Source organism: Tachypleus tridentatus, chromosome 6 (genome assembly GCF_004210375.1).
Source record: "Tachypleus tridentatus isolate NWPU-2018 chromosome 6, ASM421037v1, whole genome shotgun sequence".
Classification (NCBI taxonomy): domain Eukaryota; kingdom Metazoa; phylum Arthropoda; class Merostomata; order Xiphosura; family Limulidae; genus Tachypleus; species Tachypleus tridentatus.
Genome location: NC_134830.1, coordinates 160,333,342 through 160,360,554, shown reverse-complemented (window position 1 = coordinate 160,360,554; position 27,213 = coordinate 160,333,342). Strand labels below are relative to the sequence as shown.

Genomic DNA, 27,213 nt, shown 5'->3' with positions numbered 1-27,213 from the left:
CAAAAGAATGTCAAGCGAAAAGTGAGTAGATATTTTAATATTTGGTGTTAAACTGAAAGCCAGAAGTGATTACGAAGGGTCTTTTCTGTTTTATGTATTTGATAAGAAAATGGAATGTATGTTTTTAAGTAGTTTGTTTTCGTTCTAAACATTGGTCGTAATATGGAGGTATGAAAGAATAATATACTATAATATTGGTTAATAAATTAAAAATATGTCAAATGGTTTCGCAATTGAAACAGTTTCACTTTGGTAGTAGTAAATGAAATAATTCGTTAATTGCGAGATGTGTAGTAGACTTTGGTTTCCTCAACTTTGTAATTATCGAGTTTCAAAAATCTTCGGCGATTTCAAGTATTAGTTGTATAATATTAATATACTAAATTATTGTTCTGGTGTTCTATGTGCATTGTAAAGTACAACTATGAGGTTAAATTTATTATTTCAGTTTTGTTTTTGTTTTATTTCTGCACTTCACTTGTATTAGTTTAAAATGTAACCTTTTCAAATATTTGTATTGAAATTATGAACTTGTCGTTAATTTATTTCCCCCACCCCTGGTTATAAATATTTGTTAGTACTTGTTGGCCCTGACATTATCATTTAGTATATGTAGCGGTAAGTTACAACAACATGTAGCTGCTGGTTAAGATTGCAATGATTATAAGTTGTAATGAGTTTAAAATTGTCACAGTCCTTATAGCACTATTACTATCAAACTAAGTAAAGTGTAAGAAAACTGGTCTCATAAAATATATGTATTTACTTTAGTGATATATGTAATTGGTCTGTATTATCGTAAATAAAAAAAAAAAAAAATTTTTTTCTTTGTAATTAGGTTCCAGTGCCAATACTTTTTTTTTCTTATTCTATAAGAGAAATATTTTTTGTTTTCTTATTTCCAACACCATTAAAAAGTAAGTCCAGCTTACTAAGTTCTGTCTTCATCATACATTAATTCAGATCTAAGCTTTGTATGTGTATGTGACTATAGGTTTCCAGCAAACTCCTATCAGAGTTCTGAAGATAATAGAACCAAACTTGGCAGGTTGACTTAGGGCAGCCTGGTCTGTGTAACTTAACTTCTGTCAAGAAGGCTAAAATGTGCCAGAGGGGTTCATGAAGGCATGCTAGGCAGTGTGGGGATGGGTATGTTAGTAGGATTTCATGCCTACTGAATCCAAATTGGGTATTGGATTTTGTGTTGATAGCTACTATTACTATTATGATTTACAACCTAGAGATCCAAACTTGACAAATGTATCATGGATGATTGTTCTAACATTTATTTTAAGACATTAAAACTTTCTTTATTTTGGTGCCTACATGTATGAAAATGATTTAATGAATTTTAACTTTTCACTCTCTCACACACACACACACACACACACACACACACACACACACACACACTATATTATCATATGTTTTTTGTTGTTGTTTTTTTTAACAAGGTTAGAGAAGTAACTGTGGACAAAGTCTTACATAAGAGAACCAACACGGGAAGAAACATCCTAAGCTTTTGGATGTATAATATTAAAGTTTACATTCATTCTACTGTTGAAGGTATATCATGGTAGTTTGACTTCCTTAGGAGTTGCTGCTGTTGTTCTGTTTCATTGGGAAAAAAAAAAGTCCTAGGCTATTTTTAATTGGATAAATCTCTCAAGCCAATGATCATATTATAAACTTATTAAATCTTTTCTGGCATACCAACATACCCTTGTTTTATGCAAGTATTTTATCAACATTAAGGGAACTTTAAATTCTTTACATATGAACATATTTGTTAGGTTAAGAACAGTTATATCAGTAGTAAATAGTCCTGCACTGTTAATTTTAAGTATGTCTTGTTTTCTATGTTTATCAACAAGTTTTAATATACTTTAAAGTTTGATTTCCCAGATGAACACATAAGATGTTTTTTTCGTTCTTTTGAATTTTCATATAAATATTGTATTACTCATACTGTTCTGTTTATGTACTGAGTAAATAAGCATTCTCCTAAAATTACAAGAATTTCCTGAACGTTGCATAAGACACTTCATTGGCCAGTTTGTTTACAGTTTGTCAACCACAAAAGTATGTAAATTTTCTAAAAGATAAATGCTGCTCTTTTGTGCATAGCCGTGTCATTATAAGTAACTCGATCAAGAGACATGTAGGAAGGTAGTTGTGGGTCCAAGCATACATACTGTTTGCTGACTCGCTTGCTTGATCTTTGTTTCGGTGAGCCAGACGAGGATCTTGAAAATAGCCTTATCGTATTTCATGTCCTTGTATCCTTTTGTGATCTCCTTGTTCCTCATTTAATGACAGTCAAATCCAACGAAAGAAATACCTGCTTTACTGAAATGTATCAAATGAAACAAGAGTCGTAAAAAGAGGGAAAAAACAACTTCCTGATAACTGCCCAAGTTAAATACCTAAATTCCAACTAGTAATGGAGGCACACTTGTATATGTATATATATTTATATATATATATATATGTATATATATAAATAAATATTAACAGATACTTGAATTACCTAAAAATATCTGAATAGGCACTTTCTATAGAATTGTTAACAATTTAAAATTCCATCTATCAGTATTGAACAGATCTGTTAAAAACAAAAGAAAAAACGCCTTCACTTTGGTAGTTGCTAAATCTAGAACAAGATAATCCTGTTATGGTTGGGTCTGTTTTGGTAGCTTTTTTAATTTCAGCAGCTAAATGGTAGTTTTTGCAGCTAAGCAATTATGTACAACTACACCTAAGTTGTATGCTGTGCATTTAGGTAAAAATAAAATTAATAGATAGATATTTTACAAAAACAAGTTTCACTTCAAAAAGTAAAACAATGATACAAAAAATATGGGTGGAGTTTACAATACAAGTTTGACAATGCGTGCTTAAATTGTGGAGAAAAATGATTTTTTTTATTTTAAAAAAGACAAAAACTTTGCTTCAATATATATATATTACTGGTTTCATTAAGATCAAGTCTTGAAATTTGAAAAATGTTTTTATTATCTTCTGCCTTTTTGTTATAGACTATTATTGTGAAGATTTTTAAACCTTTTGCAAAATGTACCTAATACCATAAGAACTTCTGTAATAATTTTTCTTGCCACAAACCTTGCAAAACATCATTGTTACATGTATTCAAGTTTTACTTAGTAAATCTATTTTTGTTGCTTTTCTTATTGACTTGCATTACAATTTTCATTTTGCAGTTGATAATGAAATTCAGTTTAAGAGATTATTGTTCACTTGAAAAGTTTTACCTAGATTTACACTTTATCAGTTTTGGAAGTGTTTTACATATAAACTTTATAAATTATGGAACATCAGAGTCTTAGCCCATCGAGGATATTTTAACTCCCAAGTTTCTTATCTTCCTCATTGAACAAAAAAAAACTAATCGCTATATTCAGTCCTGATTCTCCACATATTCATTAACTGGTTTTTAAACTTGTGGTAAAGTTGCATTGTCTATCCCTCAACAGTTTATTCCACAGACTTTAACTTAATGGGAGAGTTAAAGGTGCTTCAATTAACCTTTCCAGATATTAAACTTCTGGTTTTTTGTTCTTCTTTTCTCAGAATTGAACCCAAAGAAAAAGGTGACTCTTTAATGGTATTGGTTCCTTGATAAAAATAAATTGTAAGTTAACCACATAGCTCCTTGCCATTCCAAGAGTGAAAAAGTTGATTTTGGTATTAAGTTAAAAAAACAGAAAAGAACCCCATTGAAACTGAATTAAATTTAAATACAGTTAACACTCATTTCAAGCTGTGTGTGTGTGGATGAAATATTAATGTGGATTATCTACCTATTTAATTGTGGAGCACTGTTATACTTTTTTGTTATAATTTTTCTCTAAGCAAACTCATTTAATTCAGTGTTAAAAGAATTGATGCTACTTGTTATTGATTCTTGATTGAAAGCTAATATTTTGTGTAAGTACATTAAAACATACATTCTGTTGTGAGTTGTATCAGTTAATATGATGTAAGTTTATTTGGTTGAATTATAGTCAACATCTCTTGAGGTCACACTCCCGTGGTAATTAGGTCAACACACTCAAGTTATGTAGAAAGGAGTTTAACTGTAACTTTGTCCTTTATAACAATACCTTCAGGCAAAAATTGTAGAAAGGTATAGGCTGTTACTGGAACAAGTCTCCCACCCCATTTCAATTCCCTCCCTCCTTCTAAGATAGCATTGTGTGAAATGGTGTGGAAGAAAGTGGTGTGAGTACAGGTGCAAGTTTTTCATGTTTGTGTTCCAGAATCAGTCAGGTTTCCAGGTTGGTGGGAGGAGCCTGGATGCATTGAGCTGCATCTGATAACAGTAGTGGCTGATCACTTGGTGGAGGGAAATTATACAAGTGACACTAATGTGTTAAGTTTCTACATCAAAATGACATCAGCTAGTGGCAGTGTCTAGAACCTTAATGTTGTATTACTTGTTACCATCCTCTGAACATTGTGAGTGCATCATAGAGAATAATCCAAATAGGATTTATTTAGTCCTGTAAAAGAGAAGGCTAGAGTGCATTCCATGTGTGAGACATTACTGGAACAGAGAATTATCTCTTGTCAAAGGTGGTGTGTGCTTTTTGAGCCTGTGCTTCTCAGAACAGTTTGAAGAGAAATTTCTGGATTACAAAAAGTGTGTTGGAACTGGCTGTGAAATTTGACAATTTTAACGATCCAGGATTAGGGTGTGCATTATAAATTGCTGTAATTGTCTTACAAAGAACATGGGAAACTGTGTGCACAAGTGTCAGAAATTCAATTTGGAACCAGTGTAAGTATATTTTTTTTTTATGTATAGAACTTGTATGTGATGAATCGGAGATTTGTGCTTGCATGGAAGGTTCATCTGGATTTAAGTGTTAATAATTCAGCATTTTAATTTCTGTTCAAGTTTTGTGCCCCCACCCACTGGATTGTCTCAAAATTATCAAGATAAACACATATTCTTGTGTATGTGAGAATTTTAATATTACTTATCTAGGTTCTATAAAAAAGGTCTTTTATTTCTATAGTTGTTTCCTTTTAATGTAAGTGGTTTAATTGTTAATATTTTGTTATTTCTCTTGTATGGCAACTAGTAATAATTTAAGAAAGGTGGTGATAGGTTGATAGCATGTTTTGTTGTTGTTGTTAGGAAGGATTTTAGTTTATTCCAGAAGTATTCTGAGAACAACTGCATTTGGTACGAGCTGGATCTTTCCCAAATTAAGTAATATTTATATAAAGAATGGACTTATTTTGTACAGTGAATTAATGATCATTAGCTGAATTAAAAAATCCCACAAACAGTTCTTTTTTCCTCGAATTATGAAATTGGTCATACTTTTCAAAGGATTTTTAGTCCGAGAACAAGATTTATAGGCGTTGTTTGTATCTGGTATGCTGTAGCAAGAAAGCATGAAGAAAAACACATTTTAACGTATTTAAATGTGAATCACATTTAATTACAAATGAAATTCTGCATGAATAACTGTGTTAAGTGTTGTCCCTTTCATTTAAAAAATGGTGTATGCATTGCTATGACCTACAGTGGTTAAAAAATGGTGCATGCATTGCTATGACCTACAGTGGTTAAAAAATGGTGTATGCATTGCTGTGACCTACAGTGGTTTTTCTGCATTGGTCAAAAAAGTTTTAATTACATGGTAAACTTCTGCATCACTTCCATAAGCAATTAAAATAATTGTTTCTTTAGGGTAATAAAATATTCTATAGGAACTACGTTAACCAGTGGTAGTTTCTAAACAGGTGTCAGGTGAGCAAACAGTCATAGAAAAGAACCAGATGAACTTAATATACGAATTGTTTGTTTTCGGTTGTGGTTCATTTGGTTGGCATTAGTTAACATTTTATTAACTTGGAAAACATCCATCAAAGAAGCATCAGTAGGAACAGTGAAGGTAGTTAGTAATAGCAAGACAACTGAAGGGAAAAATGAACTGTATACAGCAATTTGGGAAATACAGACAATAATATTTGCCATGTTTCATGGAACAAACATGTGGGTTTTACCCCATGACAAAAGTTCATACACATGTTGCACATTCTTGTGTAAGCTGGGAAAGATTTTCTTGTGTATATTTTGTGTATGTAAATAATTTTTTGCTGTTGTTTAGTATTGTTTAGAAATATATCTACTGGACAAGTCTAGCAGGAAAGGTGTTTAGTCCCACTATTATCTTGACAAATTGTTGTTTCTTTTTCAAATCTAAATAATCTGGACTTTGAAATTGATTAATATTGTTATTTAGGAATATTTTTTATTTTGAGTTTATTAATTGTCAGTAAAATAATTATTGTTATGCTTTCAAAACATGATATATCAAATACATTCATCAATTTTTTTATGGTTGGTACTTATGTGGTGAAGACGAAATGAAACTTAGTAACAGTAGATGTTGGCAGAGTATATTAGTTAATCAGAAGTTAGGGAAGTTGTTTGGTAAGTATAGTATGGTGGATGTGGGTGAGGGGTGTAAAAAGTAGTGGTAGCTTTGTATTCTAAAGACGACTGGTGTGGGTAATAAAACTTTAAAATAAAGTACAGAACAACATTTTGACCTTCTAAGGTCATCTTCAGGTTAAGAAATACCATATTTAGAATACATTTTTACTTCAAGTGGGTTTCTTGTTATCATAAGGGTGGTTTTGTATGGTAGGTACGTATAGGGTTAAGAGGAAATGAAAGTAAGATGTTTTGTGATGTAGTAGTCACAGCTAACGTCATCGTTAGGCTTAGTGTTGAGTTCAAGAGGTAATGTATGGTAGTTTTACTAAAGGTATTGTGTATTTAGGTAATGAAAATTTTGTTTCCAGACATGGATAACAATGCATTATGAATAATTCATTCAAAAAGTAAACATGTTACATGTACATGCATGTTATCACAATTCCTAATTCCAGTAAGTTTCCTTTTAAAAACTTGCACTACTAGTAATGTTAACACTCAAGTTGCTTTTACACATTTATCAGATAAAAATACCATTGCAAGCTTCATTTTATTTAGTACAAACTGTCTACTTATTGGTGATCATGTTAACGTGAGTGCAAATTTTTTGCAAATGTTGTGATAATGTACATTTTTCCTGTAGTTTTTCAAAGTTGGAAACTAAAATAACGTGGTTCACCTAACAGTAACATTATTTGTTTGCTTAAATCAAAAATGTATTGTTGCAGATATATGTATGTAAATATGTATATATATGTATTTTCTGTTTGTTTACGTGTGCTATCTTTAAATTCTGTGTGTTAAACAGACTAGAGTAATAACTGTTATCATGTGTGGCTTCAGGAAGTGTTTCTGAGTTGTATTTAGCTCAGAAATGTGTTTTGGGTGCTTCATATACCTGAGAAATAAAAAATGGTTGAACATAGTGCTGACAATAAACAAAACATGTTTCAGCACCAGGCTAAAGGAAAAGTTGAACCGAAGTTAGTTTTTGTTCAAGAAGGTAGGATCTAGTTTCTAGATCTGAGGTCTGGAACCTGTTGTAGGTTATGTTTTTTAGATCTAAAAGTACAAACCCTAATATTAATTATAATGGTGTTTTGGTTGCATTGCAATTTGGTGTTTTGCTTATGTACTAAACTAAATTACTTTAGCCCCAAATAGGTGCTTTAATGATGTTTATTTTCTGTAATTAAACCCTCCATCAAAAAATTCTGGTAATTTTTCTCTAATTCAAGCACTGAAACAAACAACTGAATAAAATCTCTGTGAATATCTTGTATGCTGCTGAGGAAGATTTGAAAAAGATCAGAGACTTTGTAGTGTAAAATAAAGAATGTGGTGTTATGTTAGTTGAAGTAACAAAGAATAAATCACTTTTAGAAACAAATCTTAGTAGAAAGACTAGGAAGTAGTTTCTTCAAAGGAGAAATTTGCCCACTTACTAGAATATTGGTACTTTGTTAGTGAAGTTAAAATTATTTGTAGAAGAGAATAAATGTATTTTGTATTCAGAGTGTTAAACTGCTTTATTAATTTGCAGTCAGATTAAAAATATCTTAAGTTGGACCTATGATATTTTAATTGTAATCTTTCCACACACCAAACTGAGAGAAGTGTTACAAAATGTCTTTAAAACAAACAGTAACAGAACAAATAGTTGAGGTAGGAATGTTTCCCCTTCTGATTTTTGAGAAACGTGTCCACATGAAATGGAAGGGACATGTCCACATGTACTTGATTTAGTACCTATTAACTTATGACTTGTTCCACATGTGTAACAGTTAAGTGTTTTCATTGTCCTACTTTGTTGTTTGTGTGTGTGCATGTATTTTGCAAGTCTAAATCAAGGATGGATTTGTAGTTTTAGGCAGACCCAAATCTTTGAATAAATTTGCACCAATTAAAAGAAGACAAAATGTTAATTTTTCTTAGATGGATCCAATCTACAGAAGTGAAAATTGTTTTTTTAATTATTGCATAAATGAGAAGGGCTTAATATAAAAAAAAATTCTTATTGGGAATTTTGTAGGGTTTTTAACACTGGGAAGGGGGTAGGGTGGGGGCAAACTTCCTGTTCCATGAGATCTGAACTCGTACATATTTAGGTTAATAAATTTAAAGGATAGCTGAAGTTTATTTACTGTATTAAATCAGGATGTTGGCATCGGAAAAAGTACTAAAATATCATTAAGCTAGATACTCTTCAAGAATGAATATAATGAGGACATTAGGGATGTGTGGAAAGGGGAGTATGAAACAGTTAAATCAAAGCTTAGTTTCATTTTTTATGGTTTAGAGTTGGCTTTCTAACTGAATGAGTAATTGTTAATTAATATTAATTATGTTGATGTTTTAGTCATGTGTATACACAAGTTAAATGTTTTTTAGGTGGTTCATTGTGTTACATTTAATACTGTTACTTGGCCTAATTAAGAGGCTGTTTACTCACGAGAAACAAGTTTTTGTTTCTGATGTGGGCAGTACCTCTGTTCTGTTTGAATATATACACATGTAGTTGTAATTCTTTATTTTCAGTACATTGTCTATGTTAAAAGTATACAGTGTGGAATTCCTCTTGTAAAAAAATTCATATCCCATGACATCACATAATTTTTCAGTGATTATAAAACAGAACTTATGCAGATTAAATGTGTGGAGATATCCCTGTATAAAAGAAATGTTTCGAGTATTCCTCTTGGAAACAAAGATAAAACGTAATACATCTGTTTCTACTTTCTTCAGTGAATATAATTAAATTTTCCTTGGTTTTCCTGGACTGTCACTCAAGGATTTGGGAGGTACAAAAGTATTATAGATGTTTTGATGGGATATGCTTTACCACAATAGATTGAGTTTGTAAAATGTGAACCAAGCCTCTCAAGTGAAGGGGAAAAAAAATAAGACAATAAGTCTTCTGAATCCTTCTTATTGTATATTTCCTTTATTTTTATGGCTTGTAAGCCATATAAATACAACTTTATATTTGTAACCTTCTGTTCTGTTGAAGTACTGTGTGTGGATGTTTGTTGTGTAGGTAAAATTGTATTAAGGTATTGCTCTTGTTTTCCAGGGCAGACATTGCCCTTATAGGGCTGGCAGTGATGGGGCAGAACCTTATTCTTAATATGAATGACCATGGATTTGTGGTGAGTACTTGTTTAGAATGTTTATGAAAATAGACATTTGTTACTAATCAGACATAGGACAAAATACTCTTATGTGTAAAGTAATGGAACTACAAAAAACAAAATATTTCATGATGACATAACCAATATCAATGTCAGTAATCAATCTCTTGTGTGAAAATATGCAAATATTTGCTAATTTGTTTCTGTTTAAAAAGTAATGTAACTTTCTTCTTACTGTGTCAGTAAAGATAAGTTTACTGTGGGTACAGTTTCGTATTTTCATACTTCAGAAGGAAATTTCACAAATAGTAATGCATTGCCAATATGTAGATCCTAACTTAAGTGTTTTATAAGACTTGTTAAAAACTCTTCATGTGAATCTTGAGAGTACATAATTTAATTGACTCTTGAAATGTAGTTTCAAAATTTGACATGGAGTTATTACTGAATATGAATATTTTATATATATGTATTAAAAAAACCAAAAAAACTAGTTCGTACTAATGGTGATAAATTCTTTTTAACCCAGATGTAAAAGTTCGTGACTACGATAGTGTCTTACCTTTTTTAAACTCTTGTATCTTTATCTCTGTACAAAAAAAGTTGTGCAAGCTAGTAATGAATATTATACTTATTTTATAATGCAAACTTGTTTTTGTAGAATGGCTTGTGCTGTCTTGTACATTGGGATCTTTGTTTTATGGAAATAGTAGCCTGATAATAAAAGTCTAAACCCAGATTAAAAATACATTACAACAACTTTAGCTTTATGTTGGGAATCCTCCCCTCCATGTAACTATTTTGATACATCACAATGTCTGTTTTTTAATTGCACTGTAAGTGATTTACATTTGTCTTAAGCCTACTGATAAATATTTTAAAGTTCACTCCTTCCTGTTAATTAAAGTTCCTTTGTTATATTAATGCTTCTATTTCTTTTATTTAAAATATGTTTAATTTAGAATTAGCTCCTGTTTTGAATACCTTTGTCAGTTTTGTGGATCTTTTAAAAGGATAGGAGTTTCTCTAAGTTAAGTGACTTTTCTCACTTTTTGTAGGTCTGTGCTTACAACGCACAACGGAAAAGGTAGACAAGTTTCTGAAGAATGAGGCCAAGGGAACAAAAGTAATCGGAGCACATTCCCTTGAAGAAATGGTTGCAAAACTTAAGAAGCCACGACGTGTTATGATGCTTGTCAAGGGTATGGTTTTCTTATCTCATATCTATAAGCCCCTTTATTTTTATTTTAAGGATAATTGGCTCAAAGTTAGATTAGCACCTTCTCAATTTTGTCTTACATTTTTGCAAATTAACAATTACAGTATAGTGACAAAATAAAAGGATTTTTAGTTGCTTGTTTGTTAGATGGAATTTATTTCATAATAAAATTAGTTATCAGAAACCTTTTCCTGAGGTGGAGCTTTTACATAAGTGTATGTGATGAAGATAAAGGTATCTTTTTAACGTTTTTTCTGTAAAGATGAAATATTGTTCATTACTAAACTATGTAAAATAATTATTTTTCTAATTCAATTTTGTTTTGCTCTAGATATAAAAAAATAGGGTGAATTCTTATTAAAGTCAAAATTAAACCACTTTCTTTCAGTGTAGTTCATAAAAAAAGAAAACAACCCCTTATATGATTGAGAATGGGGAATGTGTCCCATTTCTGTATCTCAGAACGACTGGTATGGATATTAACACTTGGGAATGTGTCCCATTTCTGTATCTCAGAACGACTGGTATGGATATTAACACTTGTTGATAAGGAGAAAACGTTTCAACCTTCCTTGGTCGTCTTTTTATTGAATGTCTTGGCCACGGTGAATTTTTGTTGTTTTTTGAGATAATTTGTTTCTTATAATACAAAACGTTTTGTTTTGCTTCTAGGTAGAACATTAAATTAGGTGCATGATTTACAGGGTAATATTCAGTTATGGCTTCTGTAGGTAGCTTGTTTTCATAGGAAATTGTGGTAGCTAATAGAACTTTACTGTTTGTGAAATTCATTATTGTAAAAAAAAAGTTGGAGGTTTACATTAATGTTTAATTAGTGTAATTAAAAATACAAAATGCATTATCTAAGTGTATGCAATGATGGTTATTTAAAGAAAAATCTACATTAAATGTTTTTTCATTGTATTCCTCTTTAGGTTTTATGAACTTCATACAATATAGCTTAATAAACCATATTTTCAAAATACATTTAACTTCTAGGACTTTTTAGGGATATGCAATACTGATTAAACTACATCCAGGCTTTTCATTCTGAATGTCGTATTCTCAGATTCACTGGTTTATGTTTGAATATTCACATAAGAACTGCAGAATACCTGAATAGTTGCAAGATAATGTATTGCTGAGCAAAATCTGATTTCTATTGCATTCAACTGAATGTGACGTGAGGAAAGGTATTGAACACAGTGTGTTACAGTGGAAGTCTTCTTCTCTCAACATTTTGCAAAAACAAACAGGGTGTTGAAAGTCAGATGTGTTGTGACACCTTTATTGGAGTGAGTTTAACCTTAACATTAGTTAGTGGCTGCTCTTTAAATCAATGCAATGTTCCTCTTATCTTAATCTTTGTGTATGTAGGTTCTTGTTCACTCTCATTATTTAAAATACAAAAAGGGGGATATACACCTGGGGCTTTTTGTGAATTACCAGTAGAAAAGATCACTGTTATATATTTATAGCATGTGTGTCCTACTTCAGTAATCCTTTCTAATAGGAAGCCTGTGTGATGTCCTTGATGACTGATCTAATTCTTTTAGTAACTGTTGTGAGAGAAATTTGGTGGTAGTTCCCTTTAATTTTCTGTATTAAGCACAAAAGACTCAGTATATAGATATATTGATGTAATACATATAAATTGAGAAGGAAACGTATGGTAAGTTATGTACCACACATGCAAATATCAGATCGTCCCTTAAGTAATGACCAATTTTAGGTTCGGAAAAAGAGAAAGGATTTCAAATGCTTTTAATGTTATTTAATCAATAATGTATGTATTATTAATTACTTCCTGTCAACAATTCACAAACTTCTGAATGTCACTTCTATAAAGTTATTGCAGTTTGGAGCAAAAGAATGTTGAGAGGGTAGTTTTGACATCTTCATGTGTTCCAAGCTCTTTTTCATCAAAATAGTTCTGTAAACTTTGGAAGCAAGATCCAGATGAAGAAAGATCTGGAGAATAAAGAGGATGTGGATGTTTTTCCCAGTCTAGCTCTTCAGTCTTTGCAGATGTGATCCTTGTTGTATGGGGCCATGCAATATCCTGGTGTAACACAACACCTTTACAACTGATCAAGCAGATTTCTTTTCTTTCAATGCAACATTCAAGTGCTCTAACTGTTGACAATAGAAGTCTGATGTAATCATTACATTGAGTGGCAGCAACTCAAAAGTGGATCACACCAACAACATCTCACCAAACACTTAAGACTTTCCTAGGATGGAGGTCCATTTTGGGCTGTGCTTTTAGCCAGCTTACCTGCACTGAGCCATTGTATGCAGTGCTTAACATTTTTATAAAATATCCATTTTTCATCTCCAGTGACTAATCTGTCCAAAAACAGTTTTGTTCACGAGAGTGCAGAGAAGTGTAACTGTCCATTCTTTCTCTAAGGTTGGCTTTTATAAAATCACGAGGGACCCATTTTCCAAGTTTTGACACCTTTACAAACTGTTGCAGATAATGGTGAACTGTTGAATGGATTGGATTAAGCTTCTGTGCTAGTTATTCAACTGTACATCACAAATTTCATCAAGTGCAGCCAGCAGCAAGTTGTCATTAAACTCAACAGGACGACCTGAATGTGGCACATCACTTAAGCTGTAGTCACCTGGTCTGAACTTCTGAAACCACCTTCGACATTTTCTTTCATTGAGAGACTCCGCACCATAAACACCTTGAATGTTTCATGTAGTTTCTGCTGCACTATTGCCTTTTTTAAACTCTTAAATCATTATATGTCTAAAGTGTTCCTCAGACACATCCATCTTCATAAGGGTTTATTTGATTAATGATTTGAAAAAGTGGAGTTGTGTTAGTTTCTTTTATTTGTCTGAACATTTCTATACACGTCCTACTACATATTTTAATCATTAAAGCTTTCTACAAAGACAAAATGATGATGCACTTTCTTTATTAAATTTCCATACATTACTTATGGGATGACCTGATAATACATGTCCTTTTAATATCTGTTTGCAAGTTGAACTTTAGATGAATTTAGATGTAAACTTTTGTATTTGAATTAATAAAAGCAGTTTCATTCAATTAATTTTATTAGGACTAAACATGGTAGAAAGTTGTTAAAATTACATATAAAGAAACTTGTTTAAAATAAAATTTATCTTGCAGCTGGTCAGGCTGTGGACGACTTTATCGATAAACTTGTCCCACTTTTGGAGCCCGGAGATATTATTATTGATGGTGGTAACTCTGAGTACACAGATTCAAGAAGACGGTGCGCTGCTCTTAAAGAGAGACAGATTTTATTTGTCGGCTCGGGTGTAAGTGGAGGAGAAGAAGGTGCTCGATATGGACCGTCCTTGATGCCAGGAGGAGCACCCGAAGCCTGGTGGGTGGTGTTAATACATTAAGCTGTATTGTTATGCAGACAAATAACTTTTTAGGCTTAACAAAAGCATTTGGTTGCATTTGATTGGTGATGCCTTATTTCTCTTGTTTAAGTATATTAGAAGTTTCTTGTACGTGGTTTTCACGTGTTGGGAAAACTGAAAAACATTGGGGAATATCACTTAACAGACCATAATTGGGATATGTCGGTGAATTTGATGTAATTCAGTGTAGCTTCTAACATTAATTATCATTAGTGCCAAATAATTTCCATATAGGTTAATTGAAGCACATTTTATACATAAGCATACTTTGTATACTTTAACTTTGTCATTAACTGTCATGGAGTTTGAAGGCAGTTATAACAGATTATGTATGCAAATGTTAACTAGGTTTTCACTTGAACAGAGTGTAAGAGCTCTTGCCAATGTTTCATTTTGTCTTCCCAAAATTAGGTCATGAAGAATTGGTTTATTACAGTTTTAAAGCCCTTAAATTACTATTTAAAAATAAGTATTTTTATTTAATAAGTTTCAATATTGCAAATTTTTCGTACCTTAATAAAACATTCCACATCTCATTGGTTATAGAAGGAACACTTAATACCCTGTTTGTGTAGAAAATATTTGACAGATGTCAGAATAAAAATGAACAGTTTATTTCAATAAAGCCAGGCAGTTCAAAGATAGAACAAATTTACACATGTTTGGTGAATTAATATTTGTATTTCATACAGGTACCTTATATTTATTGAATTAACTATCAAGAATACCAGTAATAATTATATATAACTTTATATTAAATCCTGTTTTAATTTATTTAAACAAAATGTGTAATAGCTTTAGCAGGGATCATTGACAGACATCTTTAAAATACAATTGCCATCTACCTCTAAAGCAAAATGTGGATTGTAATTATAACGTTAATAATTTGGAAATTATAACAAACAACTAATTAATAAAGCATTAAAAATATTTAATTGACAGTAGCTAATAGCATAAGTAAAGGTTTCTAATATGCTATTTGTTGTCAATGGATCTTTGTAAGAAGTTAAATTTGTCACTAATTCATTGAATACATTGTGTACCTTATCTATAACTTAATGCATCAGAGTTCTGAATAATATATTAGTGAAGTTTAGTGTTTGTCAAGCAACAAACAATGTTAGTAATAGGAAGGAATAAAAACATCGAACTTGACAGAGTTTGATTAACAGTTTCAGTTTTGTTTTAAAATTATAGGCTTTCAGACCATGATATGGTTTTAAGACTGAGATCATTGTAGATGCTAGTGTGGTAGAGTACAGATGATCTGTGTTTGTTATTGTGACTAAATGTGAGGACCATATCATAATTAAAATGGGTTCTTTTAGTAAAAGCTTTACTTAGTAGTAGTTTTATTTAATAAGTAACATTGTGTAAGAACAAATTGAAAAATGTGACGAGAGGTGTAATGCAGTTTTCCTATTTGCAACAAACTTTTTTCACATCTGTGCCAGTTACTGTAGCTTCTACTGGTACGAATGTACGTCATGACAACCTAGGACAACAAAGCAGCTTAAGAATAGTCGATATTCTATCAGAAGGTCTGAATACACGTATGAAATGTTCTGTATGTATAGCCATAATTTATAACTTGTTTATTTGTAAGAATAATCTGTCGACTTTGGGTAATAAAGAAATACAGAAAAACTGTTTTGACACTGCTGAATTTTGATGTGCTGTTTTAACGCGTGTGAAAACTGTCCAAAGCTTTTTAGAACAGTGGACGATTTAGTTAATTTGTGCATTTCTTTTGTAGGTATTGGAAATACAAGTTTATTGCAGTGTGTGAAGAGCAACTGAAAATACATTTTTTGTTTATGCTGTGATGTTTTTTTGACTTAAATTTGAAAGTATGATCACAGTGTACTATTGTAAAGAAGTGAACTACATTTTAGTGTTAAACTGCCAGTAATTCAAAAACTACGTGGCCTTTTTGTGAGATGACACTGAAGCAAAACTGACTCTAAACATACAGCATGTCTTGTATTTAAGTAATATAGGAATGATTTTGTAACTTCACGATGCGTTACGAGAGCAGATCAAATATGCAGGAAATAAAATATATTTGTGAGGGAAAAGTTGGAGAATATAATTCTGCCCAAGGTTTGGAAACCATGCTTGTAGTCTTTGTAAAGAGAAAAAATAAATGTATTATGAAAGTGTGTGTGTACACAAAATATTTTCTATTAAATTGTGATATTTAAGATGTTCCTCCTCCTTTTTCCATTATAACTTCCATTTTACCTTAACCTTATAGGTGATAAAAAAAAAATTATATATTTTTTGACTGGAAGGGCCTGGTGGTTTGGGCACTTTTATTGTAACTTGTGGGTTCAAATGCTTGTCACTGAACATTTTCGTCCTTTCAACCTTAAAATAAAGGTTAATTCCACCTTTTGTTGATAAAAGTATAGCCTAAGGATTGGTGGTTTTGATGAGCTGCTTTCCCTCTAGTTTATCACTGCTGAATTAAGCTCTCTAATAGCTTTACCCAGAGTTCACAAATGGGAGAAGACAAATAGTGTTGTGAAGTAATAGATAGAATTATGTGTCACATGGAATATTCTAGTCAAGTTAACATAAAGATAGAATTATGTGTCACATGGAATATTCTAGTCAAGTTAACATATAGATAGAATTATGTGTCACATGGAATATTCTAGTCAAGTTAACATAAAGATAGAATTGTGTCACATGGAATATTCTAGTCAAGTTAACATAAAGATAGAATTGTGTGTCACATGGAATATTCTAGTCAAGTTAACATAAAGATAGAATTATGTGTCACATGGAATATTCTAGTCAAGTTAACATAAAGATAGAATTATGTGTCACATGGAATATTCTAGTCAAGTTAACATAAAGATAGAATTATGTGTCACATGGAATATTCTAGTCAAGTTAACATTGTAGTATTGTAACCTAATAGCTATCCTTTGTTCTTGCAAAACGTTTTTTATTCTGGTAGTATTGGGTGATGCTCGGGAAAAAAAAGGGGGGGCATCTATATATCTCTGGTATTGATTTTTGTACATACTTGTGTTGCATTGCCAAATATTTTTATTGGTTTTTAGGTTTACAGTAAGTGTATTTAAACCACATTTTAACAGTTTTTTTTTTCAGGCCACATATTAAAGAAATATTCCAAGCTATTGCTGCTAAGGTGAATGAAGAACCATGTTGTGACTGGGTAGGTGAGATTTAGTGTGAATTTTTGGGTAACTTTGGTAAAGGGAGTTGTATAAGGCAGTTGTAAATGTTACACATATGCTCTTGTTCTGTTGAGTATACTTAATGCAAAGTAATTTTGGTGAAAGGTAACTGAAGAAATATTTGTGAATCAGGACAGTTACGTAACTCTTATTGCATCTTCTGTTACTTTTATACAATATTTTTGACACGTGCAAGATTAAACTGTAACTGATATTCGTAGTTCAGTTCAAAGCATGCTTGTCATTTTGAGGTAACTTATGACTTAACAAACACGCAAACTCTGAATCTTTACATCGTGTGTGTGTGTAATATATTATTTTTTCTTTAAATTGAAGTGTAATTTTCCAGATACTAATTATACTTATTTGTACAACCCATTGTTATGTCAACCCATCTGACAATCAACAACAGAAAAAACAAGTAAAATATGAAGTGAACCATTATTTCACTGCTCATGCACACAAACTAAATGTGATAAAAAATAAAATAAAATAATTGTAAACCAAACAACAACTAATACCTTACACTGTCAGACCTTCATACACTTAAACATCTCTGAACATATTAACATGTTACATGTGGGATCTTTGTAGCAGGACACTTCCTATGGGGTTAGCTTCACAATTACAATAAACATTTGCAGTTTTATTATCTTAGCAGTTATTCAAAATTGTTTTCAACTTATTTTTTCTTGTATATTGAAAATTTATGTAAAGTGTTTGTGTAACTTACACCATGACTACACTATAATCTTTATAATAATTATGAAACAACAGTTATGTACTGAGCATTGTTAAAAACATGTTACAACAATCTTGAAATGGAATGCAAAGAGCTATTTTAAGAGTTAAAATGCATCGTTACATTGCTTCATTTTTGTACAACCCCTGATAGGCCAAGTGGTTAGGATGAACGACTTCTAATTCATGGGTTGTGTGTTTAAGTCCCCGTGATAGCAAACATGCTTGCCCTTTTAGTTATGAGGTGTTATGTCACAGTCAATCCCACTATTCATTGGTATGAGTCACCCAAGAGTTGGCAATGGGTGATGATGATTAGCTGTCTTCTGTATAGTCTTGCACTGCTAGATTAGGGATGGCTAGCGCAAATAACCATCGTGTAGCTTTATGCAAAATTTAAAAACGGAAACAGGCAACCTCTGATAAAGTTGCAACAGTGAAACATAACTCGAAATGCAAATGTTTTTTTCAGTTACCTGCAATGTAAATGTCATTTCTTCTAATTATTATTAGGAAAACAAACAGCATAAATCCATCTAATGTGCACCACAGGACTTATTTTAGGAAATGATTAATAAATCTTTGTCATAAAGTCCACACTGAATTTTTGTATATTTTCACACTTAACATTTTCTCACATTTGCAGTTAGGTTAGAGTTCTGATATTTGAAAATTTAAGATTTTTGTTTTCAATTATATCTTTTACGTTTGTGTGTGTGTGTGTGTGTGTAGAGGATTTAGTGTTTTCACTTGAAATTATCACTCACTTTGACTCTTTCCTCTGTAAATGCAAAAGATAGTAAAATTGTGGAGTGCTTATTCAAAATTGTATTTTTCACCATATTTAAGTAATTAGATTTTTTCTATATTTACTAATTGGTTGTAATTACAATTTTCCATTATAATGTTGTAAGTCTGAGCACTTTCATATTATATACTTGTTTTAATTTATATTTGATATATCATGTCTAAAAAACTTTCATGTGTCTCTTCACTTGAATGTTTTTCTTTTTAGACTTTTCCAAGTTATCAATGGTAACTGTTATCAGTATTTTAAATGACTTGTTTAGGTTGGTGAGGATGGTGCTGGACATTTTGTGAAGATGGTACACAATGGGATAGAGTATGGGGATATGCAGCTTATCTGTGAAGCCTATCAACTAATGAAAGATGCCCTGGAATTAAGTCATGACGACATGAGTGAGGTAAAAAGTACAAGAATAATTACACAAACATGTTAACCATTGTCATTTTTGTTGTTTTTAAATTCAACCTTTGTAGTCTCTGTAATTAAAGAATGGATCAGAAATTCATTCTCAGAAGGTACTTGTAATGTGTGTTAGGAATACTCCATTTATTACAAACAAAGTTGGTTTGTATTGTTTATTGAACAAACAGCTCATTAACCCTTTTACAGTGGGTTAGGGGTCAAAGGCCACTTCATTGCATTTGTTGACTTGCATTCAAAATTTCATTGAACTATTTTATGAATTTATCAATAAGTTTGATCAAACTGTAGATTATAATTCAAACTTTTATATATGAGGTAATTTCTTTTAAAAACAAATATTAAAAGAACACGTGTAAATATATATTGTAGTGAGTCATTGTATGTTGAATGGTGCACTGTTTAAAATTAGTTTTGTTTGTCAAAATACTTTAATTTTGTACAAATTAGGAACTCTTCTTACTACTATTGACAAAGTAGAATATACAATGAGAATTTCTTTTTATTTTGGTGAGATATGGCTTGTACACTAAATCAAACACGGTGGTTCTGTTCCATTCTTTCCACTTTTCAAAATGATCCTTATATACGCTCCACTACCAAACAGCTTAGAATGTCTTAAGTGGTTTTCTCTGTCATTCTAATCTTTAAAAAGGCTTCCACATTCTTTCAATCCAAGCTTTCCATGAGGTAGATTTTGTCTTTTAGTCTGCCCGAAGTTTCATATTTTATAAAATTTAAATACATTTTAGTTACTAAGTTTAATAAATTAGTTATTCTGTTGTATTAGTACAGTTGTGTATGTTTTTTATTTGGTAATTCAACTGTGTATACAATCTAAAAACTGTTCTCCATGTAAAAAAATTTTAAAAGGCTTAGCACCTATGTCCAGTAACAAGAGTTCAAAGGTCATAGAATTATTTGCTTCACTTCTTGATTTATTGTTCTATATTTTAAGAAAAATTATTTTATTTCTTAATGGTAATAAACTTATCTATATACATATATAATGTATAATAATTGAAATATGACTGCATCTTACAAAATACTAGTCTACTAAAGATCAGTTTTATATCACTGTATGTGTAACATGAGTGCGCATGCACCACATCAATGCAAATTATGTTAGCTAGGCCTGACTAGAAAGTTAATATAATGAAAATAATAAATATATATCCAAATATATAGTTATGAGACTTAAGCTACTTAAACATTTGTATTTTCATGTTATACGTAGTCATTCTAGCACAGAAAGAGTATAATTTATCTTTATTTCCTAATTTTTTGTATGGTGGTTACGAGGTTGGTCAATTGAGACTTCACATAGAGTATGTAAAATAACATAAAATCCAAAGTCTTATTAAAACAAAAGTTTGAAATGTATTTAGGTTTTAAGAGATTACACAAATACTGAAGAGATTTTTTTGGATGAATATTTTGTTAATCATAACATGAAATCACTTTGCACTAAGACTGGTAATGAAACTATTGTTGCTAACAAATCTTTATTAAAAATATTTAATTACAAAATCTGATTTTTTGTGTACAAAAAGCTTGTAATCTCTACTAAAAGGTTACCAAATTTTGTGAAGATGCACTTGCTGTATCAGAAGTTATGGTTTAAACATTTAATGTGTGCAAATGAACTTGTGTATATTATATCGAGCCCTTTGTGAAAGGGTTAAAATCTGCTGCACAAATTTTGTGTAGGTGTAATCGTTTTTAAGTTGTACTTCAAATGCGTGTAATACAAATGTTGTTATAACATTTTACTGTGTAAGGTGTCCCAAGATTTTATCTGTTTTGTATTCTAAAGCACGCTTCAGAAACTGTTATTATTATAAAGTTTGATATGTTTGTTCTCACAAAACCTGTTTGTTGTACCATTTAAGATGAACAACATTTAACAATTTCTCATTGAAATTGAACTTTCTTTAAATATAATGAGAGAGAGAGAGAAAAAGACTGTATTTCATCTGAAGTAGTCCAAATTGTTTCTTCAGAAATCTGAGAAATGTGGGTTGTTAGAACTCTTAAATACTTAAATGGTCATATCTTTTAAGTTCTGATACATCTCTATAAACTTATGATGACAAGTGACTTTTAAGAGAAAATTGTTTCTAAACTTTATAAAATACACTTCATTGTAGGTTAAACATGTTTTGTACACAAGTACTTACGGTTCCTTTGACATAGTTGGAACATAACACTTTAAAAGTTGTTGTTTAACTGGAAAGCTGCCAGAACATTAGAAACCAATAAGCCTAAAATGTATATTACAAATGACAGACTATTGGAGTGTTTTGTATACAAACATTAGGAGTGTAGAAGAAATAAAACATGACTTGTAAGATTTTTATTGCCCATACTAGCCTTATTGTTGAAACTTGACCAGCCCTTTGTTTATAGTATACTAAAATATATTATTTATTCTGGCACTTCTGTGTGTTTATTAACCCTAATAAAATTACTTCATAGGTACTTGCTGAGTGGAATAAAGGAGAATTGAATTCTTTCCTCATTGAAATCACTAGTGATATTTTAAAATACAAAGATACAGATGGTGAACCATTAATCACAAAGATACGGGATGCTGCAGGACAGGTTAGGGTGTTTTATTTACTCCTAAAATGTTTTTGTACATTTTTCCTTTTTCAACACAACATATTGTGTCTTCTGTTTAGATATTAATCATTCTTGCACTGTGAAAACGTTTATCATTTTTCTTTAAGGTACTTTATTTCATAATTTAATGTTCTTAGTTCAGAATAACTTAAACTTTTGACTTTAAAGCTGGGTATTTTTAATATGTAACCCTGAAAACCATAGTATTGATTTCTTTGCCTCTTTAAAATGGATTGTACAAATGTTTTTATTAATATATACTTAAAAATACTCTCAAAATCTATTTGCTTTCTTTTAATTTAGGAAATTGACTTATTTATTATAACTTTTAGATTTAGCATTGCCAACGGTCACTGAAGAGGGGGGAGATTTTGATAAATAATTTTAAAACAAATAATATTTTGTATCCTTATTACTGAAGTAGAAAGATTTTATTAAATAATACATAATTGGAAGTAGAAGTGAATGGCTAAACAGATTAACAGTAATGTGGTGTTATGTATTTTACTTAAATAGGATTGGTTTGGTGTGACTTGAATCGTTTTGCACCTCCATGTACCAAATCTTAAGCTTTTGAGATGTCATTAGTTATTTTTCTTGGTTTAAATACTTGGCATAGTCTTGAAGTTTTACTTTTTTCCTCTAGAAAGGAACTGGAAAGTGGACAGCAATTTCGGCCCTGGACAATGGTATTCCTGTGACACTGATAGGCAAGTATTATTAGTTTAGAATGTTTCATTCAACCAGTGAATTAAACTACAAAATAAAACTTCTGTTTCAAATTGTTGTCAACATTGTGGAAAATGTTTTAAAATAACATTTTTTGTTTTCAGGAGAGAGTGTGTTTGCCCGATGTTTGTCATCTCTTAAGGATGAACGAATAGAAGCAAGTAAAGTGTTATATGGACCAAGTAAGACCACATACCAAGGAGATAAGAAAGAATTTACAGAAAATATCAGAAAAGTAAGAAGAAAAACTAAATGCTAGAGTTCACTAATTGGACACAAGTTTCCCATAATCATGATATCAAATAATATTAAGTATCCATCATAATAAAACAGATTTGTCTGTAGACATATATTAAACTAGTCATTTAAAAAAAAACGTGAAGTAGCCTCGTGTTTTATCATGAAATGGCCAGTTTGTTGGAAGTGTTATTAAATGCTCTAAATTTGCTATTAGACATTGACACATCTGTTTAAAAACGTTTCTTTGAGAATGACTGACTACAAAATAAAGGAAAGAACAAATGTGAACCGTTCTTTCCAGCCATATTAAGATGTGCACATACAAACACTCGTAGCTTCTACAACCAGTATCTCAGAAGAACCCTACTTCTGAACAGTTGTTTGTACTGTGTATTACAGAAAAATAACATAAATAAAATATGCATATTTTAACAATATTACTGGAGTGAATTATTTTAATAAAATTAATCAAAAATGTCCTGTTTGTTCCCTAATATTTTAAATTACTTTTAATTAAACAGCAATATTTGCCGACAAATTTTCTAGACATAAATGTTCACCATATTACATAAAAAATTTATATTTGCAGCGTTAGAAAAGGGTTAAAAATTAAACAGAAATGTTGTTTTTCCCTTAGGCCTTATATGCATCAAAGATTGTGTCGTATGCCCAAGGGTTTATGCTTCTTAGAGAAGCAGCTAAAATATTTGATTGGAACTTGAACTATGGAGGGATTGCTCTGATGTGGCGAGGAGGTTGTATAATTCGTAGGTAAGGGAAAAATAACTTCTAAAATGAGCCTGAATTAATGTTGTGCCTTCTGGAACAAAAGATGCATGTTTTTTTATATAAAAGTTATTTTTTCATCTGTGGAATCTAGGAACAGTGTTAACAAAACCAGCAGGTTTCCTACTATAAAATTACTAGATAAATTAAGTTGTTACTTGTAGTGTTCTTAATTTGTCAGTATGGCTTCTCCAGAACACACTCTTTCAGGGGTATTGAAGGGTATTAAAAGACTTGCACACTTGAAGGGAGTAGTTGGTAGGTTGTTCCATCGAAATCTATGGTTTTAAATGACAGATGTTTTAAGTCCCCACACTGTATACAAGGCTTAAGATCTAAAACTCCCTGTATAAATCTAAGAGCTTGAGTAGGTGGGTGATTTAAAATTAATATTGAATGTCTTACTTCTGTTTTTTTAAGGACGTAACTTTTACAAATTGCATCTGGAATTGAACGTTTCAATTATCTGTAAAACCTTGGCTGATAAATCTTGTTTTTAACTGTCTTGAACCTTTCGTTGCTTAAATTATCATTGAAAAGAATTTCACTTTTTACAGACTTTGCCACCACTTAATTTTGCATTACACAAAATATTGTGCTGTTATCTTAAATTAAAAACTGGGAATTTAAGCAAACATATTCCAAATGCCAAGCTTTGTTCAGAAAAATGGGTATTTCTTTTAATTTGTAAAAACAAATCAAGGGTATGTTTGACTGGGAAAGTTTTATTGTGCTATTGTTGGTAAGCCTACTTTTGTTTTCAGTGTGTTTCTGGGAAACATTAAAACTGCTTTCGATAAAAATCCTAAACTCTCAAACTTGCTACTGGATGAGTTTTTTCGAGACGCTATCCAAGACTGTCAGGAGTCCTGGCGTCACGTTGTTGCCACTGCTGTCAACTTGGGTATACCTACTCCTGCATTTAGTACGGCCCTGGCTTTTTATGACGGTTTTCGTTCAGAGAGATTGCCAGCAAACCTTATTCAGGTAGGATATGTTTGGCTTGGTAATTTGAATACTAAATATGTGGATATAAGCACACTGTTCTGAAAATATTTCTCCTAGAAAAGGATTTTATAGAAATGTTCTGCTGATTTTGTTCTTTATATGGTACAATCAAGTACAAATTGAAACAGTTCTAAACTATAGAAATTATCTCTTCTTTTGATTTTGTATCTTTAAGAATTTCCAGTCACTGGTGTACTTAAACGTGTTTTGTATTCTTCACAAATTGTTGTGCAGAAGATGATCTTATAATACATACCAGGATATATATTTACCACAACACTATTTAATAGTTCATGCAGTATAAAATACTAGACATGAATAAGAATGTGAAATGTTATTTTTACACTTATTAAGAATCTTTATTACTCTTACTTAAACCTTAATCTTTCAACAGGTTTATATAACCTTGACAGCAGTCTTGTTATGTACCTTCCTCCTGGAATTTGTATAGAAGTGGTTTCTCACTGTTACATTTGTTTTAATAGAAAAGTAACCTAATTCTGGCATGTTTTTGTTTTTAAAACATTATTATTTCTTTAGAATATGTGTTAATAGAAGTTGAACAAAACGTGTTAAATCTCTTCCTTCTGTATTGCTATGTTTCTAGGCACAAAGAGATTACTTTGGTGCACACACGTACGAGCTTCTATCTGAACCAGGCAAGTTTATCCACACAAATTGGACAGGACATGGAGGTAACGTTTCGTCGACTACATACAATGCTTGAGCTACAGCTAAGCATAAAAGCTGGAATATGAAGTTCTGTTCCACATGTAACACATTCTGAATTGTATTAGTTTTAACAACTGTGACATTAGTTTTTCAAAATACTATTCAGGTTTATAATCTAAAACACAAGTTATGTTACTGTAAATTTGTTATTAGTTTAAGTTGTGTAAGTAAAGATATTTTATGTAATCACCACATTTTGTAAAAGTGAAAATAGGTTTTCTTTTACAGCTTTATTTTCATGTCTTATATATTACGCTACACCACATTTAATAAAGTTTGACACTTAAAGACTGGCACATTTTAACACTTCTAATAACAAACAATTAATCTTAGAACGTTTTGGCCACACTTTTACTTTAGGCACAACTTCTAAATTTTATCCCAACAATGAAAATGTTTATGTAGATAAATGCTATTTGTAAGGAGGCAATGTACGTTTGTTACAAGAGTTTATATCAGATAGCTTGTGTTAATAATAAACCCGTTTAAGAGAGGAGATAAATAAATTGCATTATCCCCAATGGATACAGGGAACATTTAAAAATCATTAAACAGACTAGGGCTTAATATTGTTTAAAACATGTAGTATGCCTAACCCTAATTTCATGTGATAATGTGGACATGCCCTTCCTCTTAATTTTTCCAACAGTATCAACTGTTTTATTGAAGTCACTCTAAAACATTTGGGTTTGTACTTTTAGAAAATTCAAATTACAAAAACGTGAATGATTTTTAAGACTGCTTGTATGGCTTACAACATTTTCTATCAACGACATAAATTGTGTCATTTTGTTTTTTGTAACTTATGAAAATATTAATCACCTGTCAATATAAACGGTACTTTAAGTACCAATTAGACTCTGTAGTGGCTGTTCCATCTATCCTGGTGCTCGTGGTGTGAACTAAAATAAAACTTTGATAAGAAATGACTATCTTATGATAAGGTTTCATACTACAGGAAGATTAAATGTAGTGTTTTTTTCCTGTCTCTCTGCTAAGTTCAGAAAACAAGTTTAAGATAATTTAGAAATAACCAAGATGGTGGACATTTGCCTTCATTTAGTGGATATAATGTTGCCCACTACTAACATCTGGTTAGTTAAAAATAAGTTACTCAAAACGTGAACTCACAGTTACCGTACTTTCTAGATCTAACACTAAACTGCATCTTAGTTACGCAATATTATTGTACTACATCTTACAACAACAACGACTGGAATTCCAACACTCTAACACAAAGAGTTGGTCTACAAGCTGATTGCAGACAGAAGTTTTAATTACATGACATGTTTAGAACACTAGTGATGTAAGAGAGATATAGTAATTATTACAAAAAACTATATCATTTCTTGTTGTGCCACACAATACTGTCCAATAACTTAAAACATGAGTTTGGTACCTTTCATTTTAAGTCTTTGAATGTCTTCCTACTCTGGGGTATGTATTTTAAAATTTTAGAAGAATGTAGGACTTTCAACCTCACTGCTCTGACCTGGAGATTTGTTCCTAATTGAGAATTTCCAACTCCATGATAGAGAGCAGCTTAAACCTTGGCTCTTCCCATCACCATTACTTTAACAAGAAAATATAATATACAAGTTCATTGTATACAAAACTAAATTCTTTGGGGTCCCACCGGAGGTGAGATCCTCTTATGTCTTTTATTGTTT

At 31.2% G+C, this 27,213-nt stretch overlaps 1 protein-coding gene and 1 long non-coding RNA gene across 2 annotated transcripts; both read left to right on the top strand.

Annotated features, from left to right (window-relative positions):
* The first annotated feature begins 52 nt into the window (after positions 1-52).
* Positions 53-4,438, top strand: LOC143254291 (uncharacterized). Its single transcript, XR_013030125.1, has 3 exons — positions 53-168; positions 839-917; positions 4,281-4,438. It is a non-coding gene; the product is annotated as an uncharacterized LOC143254291 (long non-coding RNA).
* Pgd (phosphogluconate dehydrogenase) lies at positions 4,286-25,770 on the top strand. Its single transcript, XM_076509221.1, is given in 13 exon segments — positions 4,286-4,801; positions 9,552-9,627; positions 10,668-10,680; positions 10,683-10,811; positions 13,980-14,199; positions 17,366-17,432; positions 19,266-19,400; positions 21,902-22,027; positions 22,695-22,758; positions 22,882-23,012; positions 23,655-23,788; positions 24,568-24,790; positions 25,419-25,770. Coding segments are annotated over 13 exon segments (1,485 nt in total). The 5' UTR covers positions 4,286-4,754; the 3' UTR covers positions 25,539-25,770.
* Positions 25,771-27,213: the final 1,443 nt, after the last annotated feature.